Here is a 26,485-nt window from a genome sequence, read left to right as displayed (position 1 = left end):
GTACCAGCAACTGGAAGGACAGAGCTTGAAAATCCCCAGACTGTGCTGGGCCATGAGGATGATGCCAGCACAGCTCTGCACAATGATGTGAGAATGCCAAGGTGTATGCAAAGTGTTCTGACAGCATGCTACTCCAAGGACCTGAATCCCCATCCACCACCGCTGCCCCAAAGCCCCATCAGTGTTTCAAAGCCTTTCATCTTCACACCCCTGCTAGGGACTGATGGCTGCCAGCACAGCATGATTTCTTCCACAGTGATAACAGTGAAAAGAAACTTGTCATCCTTGACACAGCTCAGAGAGTGCCCTGAACATGAAAAGAAAAGTGAAATGACTTGCCAAAACTACACTGCACAGTCACAGTCAGAACCAAGAACATGACTTCAGATTATGTGTGTCCCAGCCCTCTGCTTCTTTCTTGGGCTAAAGATGACAGGACAAAGGAGAAAAAAACCCAATTCTATAATCTGCAACACTTTTTATAAATCCATAGTTTGCCTACACCTTCATTAATGTGTGCAGTCGTCTTCTCCTATCTCAGAAAGGAGAAAGTAGAACTTGGAACCAAGTTCAGAGAAGGGCAACAAGGATGGTCCAAGTCTGGAATGGTTTCTGTACCAGAAAAAACTGAGTAGGCTGGGACTCGCCTGTCTGGAGAACAGATGGCTTGGAAAGACATGAGACAGGTCTATGAAATCCTAAATGGCCCAGAGAGAATGGGCAGGGACTGACTGTTCGCTGTCTCTTCCGATACAAAAAGTAGGAGTGTCAAGGGAAGCTAGTGGAAGTCAAGTTCAAAATAAGCAAAAGGAGGTGACTCTTACAGAAGGATGACACATCTGTGCAACTCCTTGGCAAAGGGTGTGGTAGATGCAAGAATTTTACATAGTTTCTAGGAAGACTGAACAAGTACTTCCATCTATGTGCCAAAGCACATCAAGCTTAGGAAATAGCTGAAAACAGCTGAAGGCTGGAAGAATACTGGGATATACTCTTCCTGTGTTCTTACCCTTCCTTACACATTCACTTGTGGTCAGAGCCTTGATGTGAATCATTGTGGCCACTCTCATGTTCTTCAGGTTTTCTCTGGGTCTGTGGGAGGACTTCTTGAGAACAGCACAGATAATTTACTGTCATGTTCAGAATTTAAGAAAGTGCAGGAAAAGATATTTTCAAATTTTAACACAGTATGATATTCCCTAGACATTAGGAATTCATAGGTATTAAGAGAAATGAAAGAGGGAGAGAAAGAGGGTGCTTGAAACATGTCAAGTAGAAATCACTACTCTCAATTGCTGGGATTTCTCTCTTTTGACTTTAAGTTGCCATTATTGCTTCTACCACAGTAAGACCCATCTTTCTCTAAAACAGTTCCTGAAAAAAAGCAATTCACCTTTGCTAACACTTGTTGAGCAATATTGGGATCATGACTATAAAAATGTCATTGGCTGCCACCAGCATATTGCTCTGAGTAAGCTTAATTGACAGAGGTTAAATGTCAAAAAGGTTAAAATTTGATTTAGAAAAAGAGAAGCGCAATAAACACTTTTGTCTCCAACATTGTAGAAGTCATAGTCATGAGGTATACAGAACAGATCCTGCTGGTTCATCAGGTGTGTTAGCTAGGCTGTCTTCCATTCACATATCATGCAGGCAAAAATCTCTTTTCTGTTTTAACATGCACCTGCTACTGGAAGGAGCTGGGGAAGAATGGCAGTGCTGTACCCTACAGACATGAGCAGGATCATAGCTCTTGTTCTCTTACACAACCAAGAAAACGCACTGCAAGCATTCTGAATTTCCAACTGGAGACATCATTCTGGACTGAAGATCAGAAGATAAGGCTTACTTTATGTGTTCTCAAAGATGAATGCTACATCCTGCCTCATCTATACTTTTTTTTGTGAGCAGAAAGGAGGCTTTAAACAAAAAAACCCTGTAAATACAGAAACAATGTATTATTCAATGGAATTTTTCCTGCAATGCAGGAAACTCTCCAGATGAATCAAAAGAGCTTTAAGCCTTAGGTAGTGTCCTGGTTTTGGCTGGGGTAGAGTTAATTTTCTTCATAGTAGCTAGTATGGGGCTATGTTTTGGATTTGTGCTGAAAACAGTGTTGATAACATAGGGATGTTTTAGTTACCACCGAGCAGTGCTTACACTAAGTCAAGGCCTTTTCTGCTCCTCACCCCACCCCACCAGCGAGTGGGCTGGGGGTGCACAAGGAGTTGGGAGGGGGCACAGCTGGGACAGCTGACCCCAACTGACCAAAGGGCTATTCCACACCATATGGCGTCATGCTCAGCATAGAAAGCTGGGGGAAGAAGAAGGAAGGGGGGGACGTTCGGAGTGATGGCGTTTGTCTTCCCAAGTAACCATGATGTGTGATGGAGCCCTGCTTTCCTGGAGATGGCTGAACACCTGCCTGCCGATGGGAAGGAGTGAATGCATTCCTTGTTTTGCTTTGCTTGCGTGTGCAGCTTTTGCTTTCCTTATTCAACTGGCTTTATCTCAACCCACGAGTTTTCTCACTTTTACTCTTCCGATTCTCTCCCCCATCCCACTGTGGGGGAATGAACTAGCAGCTGTGTGGTGCTTAGCTGCCAGCTGGGGTTAAACTACAACAGGTAGCTATGTGTTAGCAATGCAGACATGAATAACTACATTTTTGGCATTAAACTGGATCAAAGTATGTTATTTTCTCATTGGATCCTGTCCTATTTCAGGTTTTATTTATTCTGTATGTTACTGAAATAAATCTTCAGTGGAAGTGATAGGCCTAATTTATCCTATTTTTTTAAAGATCTGTTTGAAACTCATTTTTTGTTGTAGGCCAACTCGGGGCTAACCAGCCAAATGTAATGAAAGCTCACCAGCTAACAAATTTGTTTTGTTTATTTCTGTGCATAAATGATTTTTAGAACAGCAATAATGTTAATGGAATCATATGTAAGATGGATAATGGGCTAGTACTTTGAAAATAAGTGTCTTGGTCTTGCTCTACTATTCATTAACACTAATTGCTTCATATTTGCGTCTCAGCAGCTGGCCACTTGCAATGTGTAACTCCAGTAAACTGAAGCATGAAAAAAGGCTTCTGCTGGTGTATAATTGCATATCCAGAAGACAAACCCCACCCTAAAACCATTGCAGTAACTGCTCATATCTCTGGCAATACATGTACTGTAACACATGTACTGGCAATACTAGAAGAACTCCTGGCTTGCAAAGAAAAAAGCATGGTACAGGGGTGTTGTCATCTCTTTCCCAGTGCTGCAAACACCCACTGCAAATCCCAGATAAAGTCCCCCAGGTTGAATCCTGGCAAGTAGTTATTAATTTCCAGAACTGTACTCATCTGTTCATTTTCACTGTTTGCTTTTAATTCTGATACTCTCTAAACAGCAGATTGAAGACAAGGGAGTCAGTAACAACTTGTCCACTCCTTGGGAGGACCAGGAACAGGTTAAAAATAACACGAGGGTTAATTGCATTCAAATTTCAGCTGTAATTTCAAAAATAACTGTGGTCATCCAAGAGCTTTCAAATTATAATTATGACCTTGTGAGCTGGGCTGTCTCACCAGGCATATCTCAGAAAGGGGTAATGCTATAGTGAGATAGACAAGTCAGACAGGACCTCATATGATTCAGGAATGCACATTGATCTGTTAAATATAACTTTTGTTTGGACTTTTTAAGAAACTGTTCAACCACTTCTGCTTCAGAGGAGATTAGAGATTGTTCCAGTGCAGTAAGTTCCAGCTTTAACATACTCCTAACTGGTTCACAACCATCTGTATTCCTGTTGACACTATCCTCTGCCTTAGTAATTCTTCTCTCTCTCTGTTATCTACCTCAGATTCCCTCTCTACTTTTGCATTACCAGATAAATATGCTACGATTTTTTTAGTCTCTTGTATTCAAGCTTTCCATTTCTTATATTCTTTTCCAGATCTATGCAGGTTTGAAATCTACCATCTTTGAAAAGGGGTGATCAAAATCATATACCCCTGTACTACTCCAGATAAGGTATCACCCCGCCTTACATGACAGAAATAGTATTTCTCTGCTATCCCTCACACCATATATTCCAGCAATGTTCTTGTCTTCTTCTAGCCACATCACAACTCACGAACCAATACACTCATGTTTCTCCCTGTCATTTCAAACTGTAAGCCCTCACCTCATCAAAGATTGCTTTGACACTCCAAAATGCACAGTCTTCCTCTCCACCAGTCCCCCCCAGTCTGTACCAATAACAACTTTTCTGGTTTATCTAATAATTTCCTAAAGCACTATAACAATAGCTTTACAGAATTTCAGCTAGATTACCTTTACTATACTTCCCTTGTTAAGGGAAACCTCAACTTTTCTCTTATCAAAGAAAGAGATGAGATTATTTGGACACAGCCTACCTTTGGTAAACACATGTTATTTTATTCCATTTCATATTTATTCCCAATTCTCTATTCTTTCCCTCCATATTAATTCTCTTGCCTCATATACTGCTGAAGGTCAGACTAAAGGAACCATTTTTACCTTTCTTACACATAATATATCCTTGTTATACTCCAATTACATAGTTCTACCCCTTTTTAGATATATTCAATAAAAATCTTTACTATCAGACTTGTGATTTCATGCCTTGTCATCTCAGGGTGAGAGGAGCTACCCTGTATCAACTCAATTGCATTAAGCTCTCTGCATTTTGCTTCTACCTCAGACACTGTCATTTCTACACTCACGCAACAACATGAGGAGGGTTGTACTGGATCAGACCAAACGTATCTCTGGGCCAGGATCCTCTCTGTAATCAGAGCCGTAAGCAGATGGCTGAGGAACAGCAAGACTGGGACAAGCAGATAAAACACTTCTGCTGAGTTCTCTCCAATTCCAAATATTTTCAGCTCAGAAAATTTCATATCATCCCTCTTTGGTATTTTGTGTTCTCCATGTTGTGTTTGCTGCCTTTATTGAAAACTGAGGAAAAGTTTCAAATGTTGTATCACTGCTCTTGGACGTAGCACATCCTCTTCTCTCTAGATGCATTTGAGTGGCAGATATATTGAGAGATTTCCAAGAGTCCCTCATCACAGTCTCCAGTCAAACACTTTGTCATTTCAACTTTTATTCACTCACATTCGTCTTTATATCATTCTCATCCTTCTTTCTGCTGGAATCCCTGGTTATGTCTATTCCTTTTTGTGTTGGCTGCCTCTCTCTTCTGCTTTGCCAAACCACGTCTTCCTTGCTTCTTCTCCTCATTCTTCAGTGCAATGCATGGCTTCATTCTACTTCTTTTCCCCTAGTGAGGAGCTTCTACTCCACTGTCAAGGCTCTCGTCTCCTCTTCTCTTCTCTTCTCTTCTCTTCTCTTCTCTTCTCTTCTCTTCTCTTCTCTTCTCTCTTCTCTCTTCTCTCTTCTCTCTTCTCTCTTCTCTCTTCTCTCTTCTCTCTTCTCTCTTCTCTCAAGCTGGTCCACCAGCCTTGCAGAGGGCCTCAATTTGGGACACTGGCTCTGCATAAAGAAGCCTTCCCTTTCACTTTTTCAGTGTATTGACTTTCTGGCTTCCCTGCAAGCCCCCTGGAAAGTGCTAAGAGTGAAAAGCAAAGAACCAAAGGGAAAGATCGTGGGTGCCTGGATTTCAACTTCCCACTGTTGTCAGTGGAACATGCAGGCAGGTTTTTTACAATATGGTTTCATTAGTAGAATTTTTATTTCATTTTCATTATCAGCATTTAGCAGTCCACCCTTTAAGCCCATAATTGTACTGCTGACTTCAGCCTTAATTCTCCGAAATGTACCCAGGTGAAAGGTTTATTAGTTTTTGAAAGGACTGTGAACTTCAATGGCACAATTCACAGGAAGAAGCCTGTCAGAACATGTTCCTGGTCTGTTTATACTATAAGGCTTCTGATGGCACAGCGCTGCTGGGGTATCTAAACCAGCCAAATCCTCTACAGTGGAATCAGCCATATGGTATGAAAGTGCTAAATCCAGTTTCAGGAGCCAGCTTCTACTACATAGATATATCTTAGTTACGTTGATATATCTACACCTATTCTAGGCGCAAGCTAAGAATTGACTTCCATGTTTCTGTATTACAGTTCTCAGTGCATTTTGCTCCAGTCATTATAGAAATTATTTCAGTTTGCCTTCTAAATGGTTTAACTTAGACTGGGGAGTGAAATAACCACCCACAATTCTGTATAGATCAAACCCTGTTAAACCCTAATAGAAACTTCCTGAACCCCCTGAAAACATTCTGGAACATGAAGAAAATCTTTCAGGGTTGCCGTATCATATTCTCAGTGCTTGAAGTGGGATTACATTTTTAAGATGGGGGTATTGTCACTTTAGGGAAATGGACTGTGGCATCCCTGCAAGGCACTCCTAGGCTTCTCTTGACAGAGCAGCCTGGATTAGGAGTCAATATCACCCTCACAGCAAGATCACAACACCAGCTCCGAGCTTGGCAGAAGTTATGATACCTGCTACTGTGAGAAGCCAGACTAATGGAGGCTACTCCAGTTCAGCAGCCCTTGCCATTCACTCTGCTACTCCATAGGACTCATAGTGGTTGATGTTCTCTTGGGATGATCACATCACCATGACTGAGGTATCAGCATGCTGTGTAATTACTGACTGTGACATAGTATTTCAAACACTGGAGAGAGACACTTCTGTCGCTTTCCAACTAAATGAATAAACGATGCATCAAAGATCCCCCTGCAAATTAGGTCAAGCCTCCCAGAATCATAATTCAATTTTAAGTATGTAGGCTTCAATTTCAATTAACTATTACTATTAACTTTTATATAAATTACATATTATATACCATTAATGTGTCTGTAACTAGAAAATACATAAATTCTAATTCTATATCATTATCATTAAAATAATAAAAAATAGTGAAATGTGTTTCACTACAGTGCTTTAGTTACATTTTGAAAGAATCCTAAATTTCTCTGCCTTTCAGATTGGAAGATTGTACCTAAAGCCTCTGCATCACTTAGAATTCTTTGAAAAGTCACACAGTGTTTCTACTTATTTCATTCTTTTATCCCTCACATGCTAATAAAAAATTAGACACAAACATGATAATGCACAAAAAAGAAAGCCATAAATCGCACTTGGAAATCAGGTTTGAAGACAAGATTATGGCTTCACACTGTTTTGTATTCCCATAAAAAGTTCAGCAAAATGGAAATCCTGTTTTGGAAATACAGTTCCTAGCAAAAACTGATTTTTGCATTTCTCAGGGTTGTTACTTGCCAACTGAGACAACTAGCTACACAGCCAGCGTGAGTTGCTAAATTTCACCTGACTTGCAATTACAGATGCATCCACCACTCTGAGCAGGTTTCTTCCAGCATTATGCAACGTACCTGTAACTCCAGAGAGGTTAACTTTCTTCCTTTCTTCTCCTCTTCTCTCTTTGCTATCTGAGCTTTTGGTTTTTCTTTCTCTTTTGACCTTTCCATTTTCTGAAGCTCCTCCACATAGGCATCATAGATCTCCCACTGAGAGACAGACAGAGGCAGGATTTATCAGGACCTGATTATACTCCAGAAAACAGCCATCTACACCATCACAAAAATATGATAGTCCTCACAACATTAACACTGTCACTGGAATTAGGTGAAGACAGCTGACTTGTTGCACAAAAAGTGAAGGTTCAAAACCCAGGATTTTTAAAGCTTGATGGGGCATGTCTTACTTTTTAAGAACACATTATTGCATTCTTAACAATTTCCTTCCCCCAACACTCTTCTTGGTGCTTTGAGTCCATATCTTTTTGTAGGACTTTCTGTTTGGCTAATTTACCAGTGTTTAATAGGAAACATGCATTAAACATCTGCTTTATGACATTTCTCATGTGGTGTTGGAAAATTAAATTGTAGCTGCTTAACACAGTTTAAATCTTGGACTCCAACTCTGCAGCATATGATCAAAAGGAAACTGAGAGCAGTTTTACATCTTCTGCTATGCCGCAAGCCAGGGATGTCTTACTTGAGTAGAACCAAAAGTAATTTTTTTACTTAAGAATTATTCATTAGTATTGGAGTGCTAGTACTGTATCTGAAGCAGGTACATTACTTTCAGAACAAAACAAAAGGCTAATTCTGACACATCAGCTTAGGAGATGGAGTATGATTCATACACAAAATATAGCGTAGAACACTGGAATAAAGAAAGGTAGCAGAAACCTTTAGCAAAAAAACTGCATTGTGTTGTAAATTTGCAGGCAGAAATGAGGTGGAAAGATGTTCCAAACATCAGGGAAAGGACAAAGAAGATGTGATGAGAAGAGTAGGAGAAGGAACAGAACAGAAAACTTTGGAAGAGGAAATTATGAGCATAAAGAAGAACAAGAAAGAAAAAGAGTTGAGGAAAAAAAGAACTTATGTTAAAATATTATTTTATATCCACTCAAATTTTCAACAGAATGAAAAGAAAACAAGGGAAAACTTTTCCTCTTAGTTTTCAAACATTTAATGCAAAATTTTAGCAACAGACTGATTATCTTAAATAGCTCTGTTCTCTCTAACTCTCAGGTCATCTCACTGTCACGAAAAATGAAAGTCCAGCTGGAGGGAAGGAAGATCTCAAGCCAATTACTCTGTGATTTCAAGTTCAGGAATAGACTGGGTTACAGCTTTCAGCTTGAGAGAGACACTTCACTCCCATTCCTATCACTTTCTTATAACAGCATTTTTTAAGTTGCGGACATTACCTTATACTTTCTTCTGGGTGTTCCTGTGGTACACTGCTAACAAAACAGTATTTTCAATACCAGTTTGGTGCACTGGTTTGAAACAATATTTGCATCAGTGACAAATACAAATACATTTTGTAAATATCTGTGACCATTAATCAGCAGAATTGGCTGGATTCCCTTTCCAATGAAAGCTACAGCATATTTCATGTGTAAAATGTCATGCAAAATAATTTTTTTTACATTTTTAAGAGATGGAGAAAATACTGTATAACAATTGTGGAACAGTTCTTCATCATGAATAAACAGGCACATTCCCACTACATAAAACAGAGCTAAGTCTATTGCAAAAGGCTTAAAGTGGGCCTTCCATGTTCCTTATGCTATTATTCTCATTGGATTCAGCTTCAGGCTTTAGAAACCTGGTTTCGCATACAGCTAAACTTAGACAAAGAAAAAAACACAATGTTGCATATATCAAATTCTTAACAACACTCCCAAAAAACTCCATGAACCCTTGTAGATTCCTGGCTGTACAAAATCTTCAGAGGTCTCCACTCTCTAAACAGACTGCTCAAAGTGGAGCTAGCATGCAGACATCTAAGTGATTTTTTGTTATTTTGTTCCTGCATTTTGAGACCCCATTGGACCTGCCTCTGATAGGATCAGCTGATGGAGGTGTCTTGCAGCTGACCAGGTATTGAGTGCTGGATCACAGCTCCTCCCAAATAACCAGCTCACCCACCACACAGTGATGGAAGATCTTCAGCAACAGGACAGTCCCCACGCCAAAGACAGCCGTGTCCCTGGAGGAGTCAATGCCTGCAAGAGGCAGTTGCAGTTGTGTCCCTGTTCCTGCAGAGCTCAGCTGCAGCTCACCTCTTGCTGAGTCCAGAACCATTCTCACACTGTGGCTTCCCCATTTCCACTGGTTAAAGACTCTCTAAAGCAGACTGGCCAGGGTGGCTGGCAAGCAGTAGATCCATTACAAGCAGCTAAACAGAGACACTTGACCTTAGAAATATAAACCATTAGCAAGGTCACCCATGAAGGCAGAAAGGAGGGCTGCACTAGTTTGCTCTCAGATTTAAACCAGAAATCAAAGCCACAGCATGGGAGTTCATTCCACTGCAAGGAAGGCAAACATAGCAATTTGTTTTTCGTTCCTCATATCTCAGTTTCCTAAATATACTCTAAAAAAACTTTAAAAGTAAAAAGGATATACCTGGTTAGCAGTGGCTGAGAAATTTTTACAAGGTGTAGGCTCCGATTGACATGCTCTCTCCTGAAGAAGAAAAAGCATGAAGAAGTGTAATCTTTGCATTGAAACTCTTTGCAGTGACATAGTCCAGCTGTGGAAACAGCCTCCTCATAGCAGGTAGTTAGAATAATATTGACCTAAGATTAATTCAACATCCAAATGACTCCCAGAGCCCTGCACAAACATTACTAGTGGTCATGCAACTACAAATGGGTTTTCTTGTGGACCTAAAGAAGGTTCACAAGACCTTCTGATTTTTTTCCAACATACTTAAAATATTTAATTTCAGTGTTTCATTTTGAAGGCGTTGAAATAGTTTCATTTGAAACATTCTGCTACCAGTTATGGTAGCAGTTATGATATCATAGAATCATAGAATTACAGAATGGTTTGGGTTGGAAGGAATCTTAAAGATCATCTAGTTCCAACCCCCCTGCCATGGGCAGGGACACCTTCCACTAGAGGAGGTTGCTCAAAGCCCCATCCAACCAGGGCTTGAACACTTCCAGAGATGGGGCATCCACAACTTCTCTGGGCAACCTGTTCCAGTGCCTCACCACCCTCATAGTGAAGAATTTCTTCCTTATATCTAGTCTAAATCTAGCCTTTTTCAGTTTAAAGCCATTACTCCTTGTCCTATTACTACATGCCCTCGTAACAAGTCCCTCTCCAGCTTTCTTGTAGGCCCCCTTCAGGTACTGGAAGGCTGCTATAAGGTCTCCCCAGAGCCTTCTCTTCTCGAGGCTGCACAGCCCCAACTCACTCAGCCTGTCTTCATAGGAGAGGTGCTCCAGCCCCCCGATCATCTTTGTGGCCCTCCTCTGGACCTGCTCCAACAAATCTGAAATCCTACCAAATTTGAAAAGTTTTGACCTAGATATTAAAAACCCACTTGGGTACAGCAGTCAAAAGAAAAGAGTTGATGAGAATGATAACCTATAAACAATTCATCTGATGTTACTGAAACAATATTTTTATCACACTTACATCAACATTCTGAAATAAATGAATATATTTCTGTGAAACCTTCATTTCATGGAACAGCATTTTCTTTCAAATAACTGTTGTGTCAGGATATTTTTAAGAAGCTGCCTGTAGCATTTCACTGACCTCTGAAATGAAGCAGTCTCAGAGGGGGAAACTGCACATCCTGTACAGCACATAGCAGTACTTCACAGCTATTTAAGGTCTATATTCTGCTTTCAAAGGCAGAATCATGCAGAGGCACCCAAGTCTCTCCTAGTAAAATCAATGGAAAGAGAATACGCAGATCTGGGGACAGAGAAATAACACATTCCATGGCCTCCACAGGGATTTTTGAAAGATGCAGAATCTTAGCTCAGACTTTGCAGTAAGCACCTCACTGTTGGATAAAATCTCCTGAGATCCTCTGTCTCTACCAGTGGGTAGGGATGGTATTCCCTCTAGGAGATAGTAGCTCCAGCAACACAGTAAGTCTTGGATCTCTCCAAGATCATCAGATGTAAAGGCATCTCCCTTCAGGTGCAATGGCAGCAAGAAGGCAGGCAGGCTCTCTGGGAAGCTGTATATACTCTGATTCCAGGGCAGCAAGGAAGACAAGAGAATTTTCTCTCTGAAACTTGTATCCCTGATTCAGAAAGCTCCTTTTTGAGCACTCAGTTGGGGGCGAACATCACCAGTAGTGCTCGGTCAGGAGGCCCTGTGAAGACACATTCCCTGGGAATGGCTGCAGGCTCAGCAAAAAGCTTAGGGAAGGAACATAAGGTCTTGAGTCTGTACTGATTGGAAAGTGCATGCACAGAGTGGGAGGGAGATGTACCATGTAGCAGCAGTAAGGATGTGTCATACTTACATGGGTCTGTTACTGTATACCTGTGCTTAACACAAGTGTAAATACCTTTATTGTTTTCATATAGAGGCACTTATATCTCTGCTCCATGGGTAAGAATTGAAGTACAAGGCGATAAAGGGACTCTGTGGCAAAAGAAAATTGAATTCATGGATTCCAAGCCCTCAGCTACTACCCTAACTATTGCTCTATACTTTTTCCAATGAGAAAATAGACATGAAAAATGTTATATCTGAGTAAAGGTTTAAGTATTTACAGTAGCATGAAAACTTCTTGTAGACTGTCCAAGAATCCATGAGACAAGAATTTTTCTGTCACCATTTTCATCACCCCCAATGTTTTACCATAGTAAAACACTGTTTTTTTTACTAATGGTATCTACAGAGATCACAGGATATAACACAAACACAGATGATCCACATGCCCTCCCAAAGGAAAGATCCTCCAAGTCACTGAAGGAAATAGCAGCATACCCGCATAGGGTTGTTGAGCGTCCTTGAAGCTCTCTCAATGAAGTTGAACTGGTTTGCGAGCTTCTGCTCCTTCACTCTTCGGGGAGGAGGCTCTTCTGCATCTGCTGCCTCAGTTACTTCTACTGTTCCTGACCCCTCTGCTTCTTCCTCTCCTGCAGCCTGCAAGAAAATAGAGCAGTGACTCCACCCTGAAAGAACCAGACATCTCTTTCCTTCTTCAGAAGCACTTCTTCTTAGACTGCTGGATTTCTGCTGCCTAGTGAAGGAGACTGTAATTGAAGATTCAATATTTAAGATGGAAATTAGGAGACTTCCAGCAATCAGAGCAAGGAGATTCTGGAACAGTATCTAAACGGGAATATGGAAAATCAAGAACTGAAGTTACTTTAAAACAAAGCCTGACATGAGTGAGATAATATAGCTGACTGCCTTTGATAAAAGGCACTCAGGGACCAGAAGACTGTGTTAGAGTCCCACTATCCTGTGTTTTCATTTCCTTGCTAGACAGTGAGCTTTATCTGAAACCAGTCTGAATTTGATTCCAGGGCCTGGCACTGAGTGGATAAGAACAAACTTCTCACAGAATACTGCTTTCCAGATCAGCCAACTGCCTTCACATCAGGCCACTGCTTATTTCACATAGTTATGCCTGCTGCTTTCACCTCTCCACATTTTGTTTTTTACCAATTTCTCTTTCAGGAATGGACATGCTGTCCAGGAAGATTCCAGATCCCAGCAAATTACACTGTTTCTTGATATAATATCTGGATACAGACCTGGTGTGTCGGGACCTGTCATCGCCCTACAGAGCTTCTCCAAACCAAAAAAATAGCAGGAGGACCCCAGCTGCTCAGTAGAATCTGCAGGATCTCACCTACAGCAGAGACATCTCAGGCATAAAAGAATCAATCACAGAAGCTTCTCAGCAAGCCCACTTTATAATAAAGGAATTTCAAATCTCATATTAAACATAAAATGGACAGCTCTCAGCTGATTATGGAGAATTACCTGAGTATCTCCTGTGCTTTCTTCATCTTTAATCTCTGCCTCTTCAGATGTTACTGTAGAAGTCTCAATAGGAGCCTTTTCTGATGATAGAAAGGATAAGTGAATAAGCCCAGGATAACAGGACATATTATCCCATATTCTGCAGATCCTTCTATCTTCTGGAGCATTAATATACAGATGCATCCTTTTCTAATGCTATCTCATTAGACAACACAGTAACCAATCCCCAATTTGGAGGGTGATTGTTTGCTCAAAGCCACAAAAGGAGACAATGCTATTACTAGAATGAAACTGCAGTAATTCTGGTTGGACTGAAATAAAAAATCTGATTTTGACTCCAATCAAACTTCTGAAATCCTCTTCTGATCTGAGTGTCTTTGTTTCTAGGTATCACTTCAGCTCTGGACCTTTCTGCCCTCCAAAAATGGCTGCAATTATGTACAACCATGAAGAATGCTTTCAAGGCACATAGGAGTTATAACATGGTTTGTTCTTGTTTATATGGATAAAAATTAATATACTAGTCTTGTTAGAGAATGATTGATGTCTACATTCCAATCACAGCCTTGAGTGTGTAGTCATGCTAGCATCAAGCTGCTTGAAACTAGCTGGTTTGGAATCTACAAAAAGCACTGCCAACAACAACAATCCATGCTTTCATGGCATTGAAGATCCTATTCAGCCCTTTGTCCTACTTCAAATAATCATGCACATTTTGTTAAGTGTAAAATAAAAGAGGGACTGACCCTCACAAGCTGCAAGTAACAACTATTCGCAGGAGCTTATCCAGTGTTATCATCATGCCTGACAGTTATCACCTTGAAAGGACACTCTTTGTGACACAACTTCTCCTTCCACAAACAGCAGAAATGTGAGAAAATCACTAGGCAGTACATCTTTCCCTGCTGAAAATTCAAACGTAGAATTCTTTACAAACAATAGAGCTTTTCAGCCTCTGAGTAAGTTGTCTCTGACTGAAAACCTAGGAATGGCGATAGTAGCTCAGATCTAAGGTCCAACTAGCTCAATATCTTCTATCTCACATTGTCCAGAAATAGATGTCCTGGTAAGAGTGTAAGAATTGGTCAAGTATATGATAGTTTCCTGAATGCGCACCCAGCCTCCAAACATTTCTGCTTTAATACTTTAAATCATGGCTGAAACTTTCAAAGCAGGCTAAGGCATGTAGACATGTATGTCCAACTAATGGTAGTGGAAGATGTTTAAAAGACACTAAATAGCTCTGAAAATTTCAGTATTAGTGTTCACATGGCTTAAAAAGCCTGCACCATTGTCTACACTGTGGCAAACATCTGGTTGATTGTTTTTTCTGGTTTTGTTTCCCAAGAAGGATACAAGTCAACATAGGAGCTGTTCAATTTTGTGGTGACGAAGGATGATCATTCCCTCATGTTGAATAAGTCCTATCAGTGCCTAGCTGAAAATTATTGTGGCTTCAGATAATAAACCTGCCTGCTGCAGTGCTTAATCTGATACTCTGCCGTCTGCCTTCATCTGAATCTTTGAGTATCATGTTTCCATTCAAAGAGAAGTGAATGGCCATTTGATCCACATAGCTTATTGGCTTGTATGCTCGTTCCTGCAAAGAGGAAAAAAACAATGAAATCAACGTGGAAAAAAAATATTTTAAACCAGAAATACTGTGTAGCCTGAATTGCTAAAGCTAAGAAAATACATACTAATAAATATATGTTTGTTATTGGCATATTTATATGGAATTTCTTCCAGCAGGTATTTATATCTCAGGACATTGAGAGACATAAATTAAAAATACAATGAAAAGAAGCAAGAATATGAAACCTCTAGTTCTCCATCGCTACCACAGCAAGTGAGTTTAAATATAGTTCTAGGGGACCTCTACTACACAGCACTCCCTAAGAGACTCTCATGCCCTGTTGTGCTGAGATCCCTGAATGAGTTGTTGTACCTACACAAGAGCAGCACCATATGTAGAGAGCAGCTCTGATCTAGAGACAGTACAGCATCTTAGCACCATGCCCAGGTTATAAGCACTGTACGAGTTCAGCTGTTTGAAGCCAGCTTGATTGGCACTTGCTTGTAGACCACTGTACAGTGCAGGCACGCACCTAGGCTCAAACTGTGTATTAAGATTTTGAGCTGCACCTAAAAGCAATCAGAAGCCACTGCAGACCACAGATGCTTCTATAGTTTCTTCTTAAAAATATGACTGCTTTCTGTACCAACACAGCATAGCATTGAGCCCACTTCAGTCACTGTGAAGGATTTGAAGATACAGATTATTCATCACCTGTTTCTATCCCATAAATATGGAAAACATGAACTCCAAATAGAAGAAAAAGTGACCTTATTTGCTTCCACAAGACTGATTTCCTTTTTCTGGTGATCTCATGTAATGGTTGGTCAAACTAGTTTCAGTAGCACAGAGATGAGACAGGCTCAGGAATATTTCATGTGGTTGTCTGTTCCCTGCCTAACGTTGGGGATGATCCAATGCCAGAGCTGGAGGAGCTGTCCCTGTGTCCTTTCTTTTGGAGGGCGTAATCCTTCCAAGGGAGGAGTGGGAGACAAAGCCATCATTCCACTCTCCCCCTGGGGCAGCCTGTGCTGTTAGCTGTACATGCTAGCAGGAGGAGGCTGTGCCAGAGTAATGCCGCATATACTCTGCACACACAAATGTGAAGGTGTGACTCTTGGATGTTTCCTGGCAGTATTTGATGCGCCCTCCCTGATTCACTCCTACTCATCATGAATAGAGCTCTTGTCAGTGATTTCACAAAGCACATTTCTGAGCTCTCCTATAATTCAAACAACTGAATCTTGATGTGAGGCTACTGAGGCATAACTGTCTTACAGACTGAGTAAAGCATTGCCTTTTGTCAATGCTTTGACAACCACCTAACCACCACTGAATGGAGAAGTTACTGCCTGACATTACCTGCACTAATTATGTTTGCTGCCAGATCTTGTTGAGTAATTGTTATGTCCTACTTCTGACTAAATACGTCAGTGCTTTTAGACTTTTACTCTCTGCAAAAACCCTTTAGGAACCATTAGCAGTAAATATGTAACAAGATGAAGTCACATTAAAAGGAAATTTACCTGCTTGTAAATCAAAGGGAAACACAAAACAAGTTAATTGCAAAAAATCTCATCCTGGTTTTACAGGTCATGCCACACTTACTTTAAAGCTGTATCTGATGATATTCTGGGGAGCATGGGGATTATTAGCTGTCAGGATACGTGTAAATTCCTCTTTTAATTCCTTTGGAATGGAAACAAAATAGTATCATAATGAAAGTCCACTGTTAATACAATGTACAGCATGCAAAAATCACCAGGTTTACGCTCGGTTCTATGATGTTCAGCTCGCTGCAGATACCTCACGTGCAGCTGATGCCTCCACAAGAACAAAGCTTGGAGCCAAGCTGGCTCAGAGTGGAACCTAGAACAGTCATCTTGCTTCATACCGTAGTATTTCAGTGCGCTTTCTTGAATTCTTTAGCTGTCATGTTAATTCTTATCTAAGCTATGGTAGCATTTGAAAAATGCTAGCTGCATTCTACAGGGCAAGAAAGACAACCCGTGTCTTGAAGCATACACTGTCCAAAAATAAACAATAAGCTCAGTAGCAGTGCTTGCAGGATTGACCACTGCAAACAAAAACCAGTACTGGTGTTAACCGTTTTCACTGCCTGAGTGGGGGGAAGTACTTACAGCTTCCCTTTGGGAGCTACTTGGACAACAGGGAGCAATGCTAGAGTTTTACACGGCAGTGAGAAGAGAGAGACAACTGCAGTTGGAAGAGTGACTGACTGCAATCCTACTGAACCAAGCTGAAAAGAAATGGTCATAAAACTGTAGGACATCTCCCTGTCCTGTGTATCACACACAGGCACCTGAAAAGCTCTGGGGTCCTCCTTATCTGAGGGAAGCCCTGGCCCCATTCCCCTCTTGGATCAACTCCATTGTCTTAAGGCCAGAACTGTGTTTCAAAGTACATTCTCCCTGTTTTCAGTTTATGCTGCAGATACCGTACTTTAGCAAGTACTGGAGTCTACTCTCGCAGAATTTCCTCCGAAACAAATGGGTAAGAGGCAGGCTTCGTCTTATGGAGTTTTGTACACATCTCATGACAACTACAGGCACTGTTTTACTCACAGCTTCAGTCAGCTCCAGTTGATCTGGGGGTTTGACTAGAGTCTTTGCTGCTGCCCATTCATCTACTCCCTCTCCCGCTTCAGTGGAGACATCATCCTCCTAGCACAGGAACAACAGGCCCATTAGTGCACCAAGACTGTGATTGTTTTGCTCCCTCCAAAACCAGCACTTCTCCAGGCATGGAGCATGGAGGACAAAACTGCATTTCCCCATTCATCTGTGCTTTGAGCAGAGCAGATAACCCCAAATGGCAAGCCCAAAACTGAAGATTGTTGAAGTGCTATACTTGCCAGCAAGAGTTCAGTGGGTTAGAGGAGCTGCTGTCTGAAGATAACTCCTGGCCTGTAACAAAACTGGAGTAACTCCAATAACAAAACTCAAGTAACTCCAATTTCAGTTTAGAAGTTGGCAGTTCTGTTTCTTCTGACCACATAATACCCAAATGAGGTATACTTTAGCGCTATTCAAGGGCACAAGTCAAGGACCTGCAACTCCTTCTGAAGTGCTATTCTATAAACTACACTTAGAAATTAGTTCAAGATACAAAGCTGCAAGGATGCGGCTCCTGGAGCAATGTTAACCATTTTCTTGCAAAGGCCAGCAGGTCTGCATCCGCCCAACACACAGAGCTGCTCTCCTTGGGCTGGGCTAGGGTTGATGTCATGATATGATGTCATTAACTGGAAAGGAATCACTGCAGGGATTAATTTCAATTAATTGTCTTTACAAATAAACTGCTAGAACACAAAGTTGCTGATTAAAGTGTTTAACTGCTTCAGGCAAAATTTCTCCCTCAGTTTGAAATGCATAATGGGTTGATTTAAAATCAATCCATCATTCTTTTAAATACAGTTCTCTCAGGTCTGCTAAACTTTATAGCCATATGGAGCTGCTGATGAGTCCAGGGTATACGTGAAGGCTGTTTGCAGGTATAGAGACTAGATCCAGCAAAGCTTTGCTATCTGCAGAGCGCCACAAAGGTAAAAAGCACAATGTTGTGCAAAAATGTCCAGTGACTGAAAGTAACAGAGAATTCTGCATATGCCAGGCACCCAGGGAAAGTCACAGGCTGCAGCCTTTTTTTTCCTCAAGGGAGCTGAAATGAGGCAAGCTGTAAGGAAGGTCAGGAGCTCTGATACACAAGAGATTATGATGGCAGAACAGTTGTTTATGATTTAACACTCCCCACATGAACAACTGCTTGTAGGACATTTATCACACACAATTTGATGCCAGTTAGTTCAGTGCTGTTTTCCCTAGTGAAACAGATAAAAAGTGTTGTAGGTTTAGCATTTTTATTTATGTTTTTAATTTAAAAGTAAATAACTTCCCATTTTTAAAGGGTCAAAAGATGAACATTTAACAAGACTGTGATTTGTCCTAAGAAAGTGAAAAGCTGCTTATCACCATGCCTGTTTAAAGGCATGTAAACTGTCCTTCTTCCACCCATGTCAATGGAGCTAAATAAGAGGAAGGTAGATTAAATAAGGGTAGTGTAAGCATTTATTTGCCTGACAGTAAAAACATTATCATGAGGCTAACAGTCAAAAAGTTAACACTGTTTTCTCTAATGCTTGTACTTCTATGTTAATTAAGTGAATACGGGCTATCTTTTGAATTTTCTAAACCAAGCAGGCAGTTTTCTCATAGTCTCTGCCAGCCTATATTTTGGAATTTACATCCCAAACGTTTTATTTTAATCTTTTCATCTTGCAGTTTACCTAAATTGTGCTTTTGTTTTAGCTGCCATTTTTATTCTAATTTGCTAGTGTAATTCCCTTCTCAGCGGAAATGTAGAGCAACCCCTTACTGCTAAATCAATTGGAATGTTACCAATTCCATCAAACATGCCATTGTTCAGACTGAAACTAGTTTGCATCTCATAGACAAAGAAGGGAAAAACATTTTTAAGACTCATGGATTTGTGGATCTTACCCGTTTTTTAGATACAGCTTTAGCAGGCCTTGGTGGTACTGCCTTTCCTCCTGAAGGTCCACTTTGGCCCTGAAGCAAGAACATACCCAGTGTAAACCTTCAAAGCACCTTGTTTCCTAATTTAACCAAAGCAGAATAGAAGTTTAATGTGCTTACTAATGTTTGCTGCAATGGTATGTTTCAAAAGCCAGGTATACTAGTATTTTGTTTATAAATCATTTGCATGAAAGTCAGACACTTTCATAACGGTGGTGGAGTCACCATCCCTGGAGATATTTGAAAGATGTGTAGATGTGGTGCTTCGGGACACGATTTAGTGGTGGACTTGGCAGCGTTAGGTTAATGGTTGGACTCGATGATCTTAAGAGTCTTTTCCAACCTAAAATTCTATCATTCTGTGATTCTAATACAAGACAGCAGTTTATCAGCATGAAGAAACCCTAGGCTCTGTCCTTGTTACCACCTATCTGTGATACACCTAAATGTCACACACATGGGGTTCTAGTGCCTTAATCAAACACACAGAAAGGCTGCTCTTGCCCCAAATGCTTGCATGTCACGGTGAGCCTGGAGAGAGCAGATCCACACCTACAAAGCTATGAGTGCTGAAAAAACATGGAAAACACTGAAATAGTTGTTTACAGGGAGCCTTATAGAGTATTTCTGAGGGAGATTACCCAGAGGTTAAGGAATAACAGAAGAGGACCAGCGATAAAGCTTTATGAAAACTTTACAGAAATTAGGAGAGGAAATGAAGAGGATCCTTTTGAGAAGACACTGAGGGACAGACATAACCAAGAACCCAGAAGGCAGAAGGAGAGCAAGCTGATAAATCAAAAAAAAGAGACAACATTAGAAACCTTGGCAAGAACAGTTTCAGGATGGATCCAGATAACATCAGATGGGATGGATGGAAAAAGCAGCGGAGCTACTTGGACAAAGTGCTTGACTTTGTGACAGGAAAGAAGGGGATACTAGAGGAGAAGAGGGAAGGAAAACCAAGGGGTGGAGGAGAAAGCTCCCATGGGTTTATTGATTTTCTTTAGAAGAACATTAGAGTGCACCTTTCATCTCAGATCAAAGGTCCACCTAGCTAAGTATCTCTCTCCAACAGTATTCAAAAGCAGTTACCTATGGAGCTTTCTCCAGAATGCCCTCTCAGCTTCCCACAGGCACTTGAATGAGAAATGCTGTCCTTTTTATTTCATATCAGTGGATCTTTTTCTCCACAAATGTATTCAGTCATTTTGGAATCCATGCGCATTTTTAGCATGCACGACTTCCACAGCAAGCATGCCCATGGTATAACTGCATGCTAATGCAAAGAACTGCTGCTTGCTTTTTAAGTCTGCCACTTGTTGCTTTCATCTGGTTTTCCTAGTTCTTCCACTGGAGAGCCCAGCTTTATCACGCTATCTGTTGTTCATCCTCTTTTCTGTATCTCTTATGAACACCTTAAGGAGTACAAGCCTTTACAGAGATTCCTAGACTCCTCTTATGATTCCCCTTCATTATGAAAACTAAATATTAATTTCTACCATCTGCTTCCCATGTATTAAACAATTAAGCAGCCAGAATGACTTTGACCCAGTATCCCCAGTTCTTGTTCCTAAAGCCCCATTACTTGTTAAGACTTGACAATAAGAATTCAGAAAAGAAATATTTTCAGAGCAGAACAAACTGTAGCAGAGATGTGAGGCTGTGACTTTCAGAGTTGTTTCCCTTTGTACAAGCTAAGCCATGTAAAACTGCTGTTACTAACAAGGCATCAGGGATTATTTTTATTCCAGAAGACAGATATTAAAAGCGATGAAAAATGAGGAGACCAATATATTTCTATGCTTAGAAAATGTGCCTCACTTTGAAATACAAATTGTCATGACTCAAGTGGAGAAAATAAAGAGTTATGACATTTCCTTTATAATCCCACAGTGGGCTGGTAGCAGAGCAAAGCAGAGAGCCTAGGAGCCCCAGCATCACAACCACTACTGAGACCGTTGGATTACAGAGCTGGCCTGTCTCCCCACTTTGATTGCTTGGCAATGGGCAATAGAGCACCCTGTTCTACAAGGATCACACTACATGTGAATTAGGTGTGATGTAAGCAACAAAATTTAAAACAGATTTTCAGAGCAGAATTTTATTCAGATCCAAATCAAAATCAAACTCTTAATTTTAAACATGAAACAAAGCCTACTCACTATTACCCTTTGTAAATGAGTCTATAAAAGCATTTATCCAGCAGCAAAGGCATTGACAAGGCAATCTGAGGGTAATTGGTTTTGGCAGTTGCACACATGTCAATTAACATAATGCAAAGAGCCACTTGTGAATAAATATCTGCAACTGTATTAAAATCCAAAATTGACACTGAAGAAAAGCTAGAGTTAAGAGTTCACTGGAAGGAAGCAGCACAAACCCTGCCCTGCTCCCCACACCATAAAGGGTTTGTAGGGTAGAGTGTAAGCAATTTTTCTAATCAACCAGGGGCCTACGGATAATTTGCTTTATTTCTTTTGTCTTTGTATGGTACCATCATGGCTTTACGACTGTAACTTAATGATATAGTACAGGCCTGGTATGATACAGAGACTCTGAGGAAACCCGGGATATGGCACAGAGTACAGGCAGGGGATTATAAGAGATGGGGCATGGGCTTGACATCGGAGACTCCATAGCTGTAAGCATCTCACCACTGGCCAGTTAGAGAAATGCAGACCGGCAGACAGGGCAACTGGACAAAGCTGGGTTTAGGGGTAACAAGGAAAACAAAATAATAGTGTCTAGCACACTTAAAAAGCATCATACACAGTAACATCAGGCGTAATGTGGAACACCAGACCAAGGAAGAAAGAGAAAGGTGTGAAAGTGTGTTAGCTAACATAGAAAAGAAACTCCAGGTGGGTTCTAGAGTGAAGAAGAAACCATCAACATGGAATCTTATCCTTCCCAGTGAAGGACCCCAGGTGCTGTCAACTTGCCATAACATCCTCACCAACACCACCACCGACAGCCAAATGAAACCATCAGCCTTGGGAACCAGAGGACCAGAAGGGTGAGCACAATACCAGAACAGGCGTAGAAACTAAGAAGCTTGCATGCAACAATTTTAACTGCATTATTATTATTATTATTATTATTATTATTATTATTATTGATTTTTTTTTCACAGAAGTACTTCTTATTTTCTGTAATAATTACATCTGGACTGATGATAATGTATAGACTAAGATTTCAGTCATGCTAACATTAAATCCTTAGTTTTATATATATAAGGTATGCCTCCTCTTTGCCTGTAAGCAAGATTTTGAGTGTAACAACGTTTACAGACTATTTAAAAAAAGAACCAGGCTCTGCAACTCTTAACTTCGATCCCATGCATGTTTTTACCTTTTATCAAAGGGTAGCTGAGAGTACCACGTCCGGTTGTGTACAACTGGGAGAGGGTGTTCAAGGGAGGGGTCTCATTGCATCTGTTGGTGGGATTCACAGCCCTTCTCCATTTGACTCATTCCTACTTTACTGCCAGACCCTGCTCCCTGACTGTGGCAGCTTGCTTTAGGGCTCCCTGGGAACTAAGTGAAGTAGTTCCCCACAGCAGGGACCAAGAACATGACTGGCAGGACAGTTATAAAATTGCAGTTATTACCTCTGGTATTTTGAACTAAAGAAGCTCCAACCGCCTCCTCCAACCCAAACCATTATGCTTTAGGACTACTTGGTTATCACACAGGTCCTTGGCCAAGTGCTGCATAGTATGGACACAGCCCACTCCAAAAGTGTGCTAAACATGAAGAGGGAAGCCAGCACGCACTCACCAGTGTAGGCCCTGGGCTTTCATCCATATGTGCTCCACAAAGCCAAGACAGCCATACCTGGAGCAGATGAGGGCAGGTTTGTCTGGCAGATGGCAGCAGGGACTAGGAAGGTGTTAGACCTTAGCTCATTCCAGGGTCCTTCAGCAAAACTCTCGTCTCCTGCCTAGACAAACCATCCCCCACAGCACAGACATATACTTCAACAACAACAAAAGTTGAATATCTTATTTGTTGGACATGGTCTCTGGCCAATGAAGGTCAAGACTGCAACTTTACTTGACTTGATACTCTACAGAAGTCAGTATAAAAAGAAGGCAGCCTTCGGGATGCAAGCACCATTCCTGCAGGGATGCACTACAGCAGCCTATGTCAGCAAGGTGCCTGAGGTGACACAAGGTTCATCCCAAAGTACCTAAAACTGTTAGTATCCAGCTGGAAGGTGACACAAACATGAAGAGATGAGATGAGATCCTAGTATCTTGGTAATAATTAGCACTAAGCAACACTCATCAAAACGAGTAGATCTGTTTAAAACTATTACAAGAAGCAAGGTGGGGAGCAAACATGGGTCAGTCGAGACTACACAATCTTTTACATCGCCTCCTCATTTACATAATACCACAAAGTCTACTGCTGCACCACTTGCTGAAAAAGGCAGTCCTGACATTCCTTTTTATTGGTGTATCTGTGCTTTGTCCTTTTGCTATGTCTTTTGCAAGCTCCTGCTCCCTGTAAATCTTTCCAAAGCCAGCACACTGTCCTTATTCATACCTTTCCTTAAAACTCCTCTCTGCCACATTAGCTGTAAAGCGTCCTCAATAGCATCCAGGTAGTTGGTGTCCTGCCACCATGGCTCAAAATGATGGCCATTGCTTCCTCATTCTTCTTTTTACTGTATCAATGTGTTACCTGTAAACTATTATTTAAGATGTAATGCTTTTGCTCTGACAGCTATTTCTTTGTTCCACATCACACAGTGTTTGTACAACAAGGAAGAGGTCACAAATGCATCCACAATACAAATAAAAAATAAACTATAACTGTGAATCAACATAATTATTGTATATTCACTAGCAAGATGCTCACAACAAGGACTGGCCTTCATACGCATCTCTAAAATTCAAGCACATTTTTGCTGTTACATAATTAGCTACAGAAAAAAAATTATAAGTTAACAGACTATTATTAGCATCTCAACGAGAAGCATTCAGAAGTTAGAAAATGCGAGAGTTAAGGTTGCTGGGGCAACCTTCAATTCATCCCATTGGGCACAGGCATTATGATACACTGCTTAATTCCATAATGACACACTTTGTTTTTTGTAAGTTCCCTGCCTCACTTAAGCTCTCCCAGGCTTACAAGCATGGACAGAGTTCAGACAGTAAGTTGCTACTAGTATTTTGGTTTATGTTGTTCAGCATCTACAGTCTTTTTTTTTAATGTATAGCCTAAGTCAGACACCTAGCAAAGAACATTTCAATCCAAACAGTTACATTTTAGCAAATTCCATATAAACTGAAGATGGTCTTGCCACAGAAAGAATCAACAGTCTTCCTAAATCTTCCCAATAAATGGTGCTACTATCCCTCGCTTTAATAATAATAATAATTAACAAGAAGAGGAGTGTGAATAATTATGAGGAATTTATATTAGGAAAAAAGAGATGTTGTTGCTAGGGAACTAAGGAATGGGTAGGAGGCATTAAAGAGTTATAAGGAGTTTCTCACCTCTGGGTCACCATCATAACTCTGACCACCCTGGGAAGTGCTCCACTGCTACAGAGTGAGAATTTATGCATGCTAAACATGTTTTACTCTGATGACTGTCTTACATTAAATAAATGAACAGATTATCATAGTTCCCACAGTGAAAAGACATTAGAAGCCCATAACAGTCATAATGCTTAAATTAAGGATATAGAAAACCCAAGTGACTGTTCTTTTCTGGACCTTTCTTCCAGGATGTGTTTATGATAGCAGCACCTAGAAATTCCTCCCTGGCCCAGGCATCAACTATGCTACAAGGCAAATTGACTATTGACTACCGCAAAGATACAGTAATCCAACAGGATGATACAGATGAAGAGAGGAAACAGCTGAAAAGTGATGCTTTAAATGCCATTTAATTTTCTTTTACCTTACCACAGCTCCCTCTAATGCAGACAAGCCATCAGGAGATGCAAATAGCTGCAAAATCAAGTCCTTCAGCAGGAAGTTTTCCTGTTGCTGACCTATCCAACAAGCATTTCTAATTGTATTTTTAGGTAGGATGTCTGAGTTGTCTCCAAATGAAATTCCTCTAAATATTTTTTTTTAGTTATAAGACAGGAAAATTAAAATAAGAAGAAACTACTGGCTACTTTCCAAAGGACATGGCTGTAAATGAGAAAGGCACTACCAGGCTGGCATTTAGAAAGAGCTATCCTATTTCTGCATCCCAGAAACATGTAATGGGAGGGCAAGGATCAAAGAGATGCAATGCCTAGTGGAAGTTTTGCCCTCAACACCTTAGTAATGTGCCTCCAGCTTGGCCTGAAATTAAGGAAATAAAGAATCATACTCAACCAGCCATTCAAGTCTTGTCTTTCTTGCTTACTCTATCCACAGTCATTATTACTCTCTCTTTTTGTTGGCGATGTGACAGCCACTAATTGCTGATCTGAGACTCATTAACTGAGTTTATAAAAAATAGACACAGGACCATCAGTACCTGCCTTCTTGACTGAATAGCAAAAGCCCTGAAGCTTTTTCCAAATCCTGGAACAATCATGTCTGGTTCTTTTTTAACAGCTATTTTCTGTGGCCCTACTTTTCAACTATTTCATCCTCCGCTGCAGAAAACCTCTGACTTGTCAGTGGCAATGCTGATGGTAAATAAATCATCTTGGCATACTGGGAAGCAGAGATGTACTCTCAAGAGCAAGTGTTCATTTAAGAACCAGGTTAAATCCTGAATTTGTGACCTGTTCATTTAAGAACCAGGTTAAATCCTGTATTTGTGACCACAGAAATCCTTTAGGAAAAAATGTGTCCATCCCTCATGCTCAGATCCAAGGCCTGCCCTGACTAATCAAGTAGAAGATGCAATGATGCTGCTATGTGTGCTGTCCTGCTGTCCAGGATAAGGCTCCTCACTATAGCCTTTGCTGGGTGGTACATTCTTCTCCTATACTGACTGTTTAAGCTAGTTCCTGCAACTGGTCACTGCAAGGTAAGGAGCCAGACACACCACTATACAATAACTCATTGAGTAATGTGAAATTTCTCCTTATGCTTAA

At 40.7% G+C, this 26,485-nt stretch overlaps 1 protein-coding gene across 1 annotated transcript in view; it reads right to left on the bottom strand.

Annotated features, from left to right (window-relative positions):
• Positions 1 to 26,485, bottom strand: part of DNAI1 (dynein axonemal intermediate chain 1) — a 151,822-nt gene that overhangs the window by 120,392 nt on the left and 4,945 nt on the right. Inside the window, exons 2-9 of the mRNA XM_072860890.1 lie at positions 19,391 to 19,459; positions 17,456 to 17,554; positions 16,479 to 16,559; positions 14,768 to 14,894; positions 13,295 to 13,374; positions 12,287 to 12,445; positions 9,947 to 10,006; positions 7,391 to 7,525 (exon numbers count right to left, since the gene is read on the bottom strand). Coding sequence (XP_072716991.1) covers positions 7,391 to 7,525; positions 9,947 to 10,006; positions 12,287 to 12,445; positions 13,295 to 13,374; positions 14,768 to 14,894; positions 16,479 to 16,559; positions 17,456 to 17,554; positions 19,391 to 19,459 — 810 coding nt within the window. The remainder of the gene's footprint in view (positions 1 to 7,390; positions 7,526 to 9,946; positions 10,007 to 12,286; positions 12,446 to 13,294; positions 13,375 to 14,767; positions 14,895 to 16,478; positions 16,560 to 17,455; positions 17,555 to 19,390; positions 19,460 to 26,485) is intronic.

The sequence above is a fragment of the Ciconia boyciana genome, chromosome 4, assembly GCF_034638445.1.
Source record: "Ciconia boyciana chromosome 4, ASM3463844v1, whole genome shotgun sequence".
NCBI classification, from domain to species: Eukaryota; Metazoa; Chordata; class Aves; order Ciconiiformes; family Ciconiidae; genus Ciconia; species Ciconia boyciana.
Note: the sequence above shows the minus strand (reverse complement) of the source record. Positions and strands in the feature narration are given on the sequence as shown.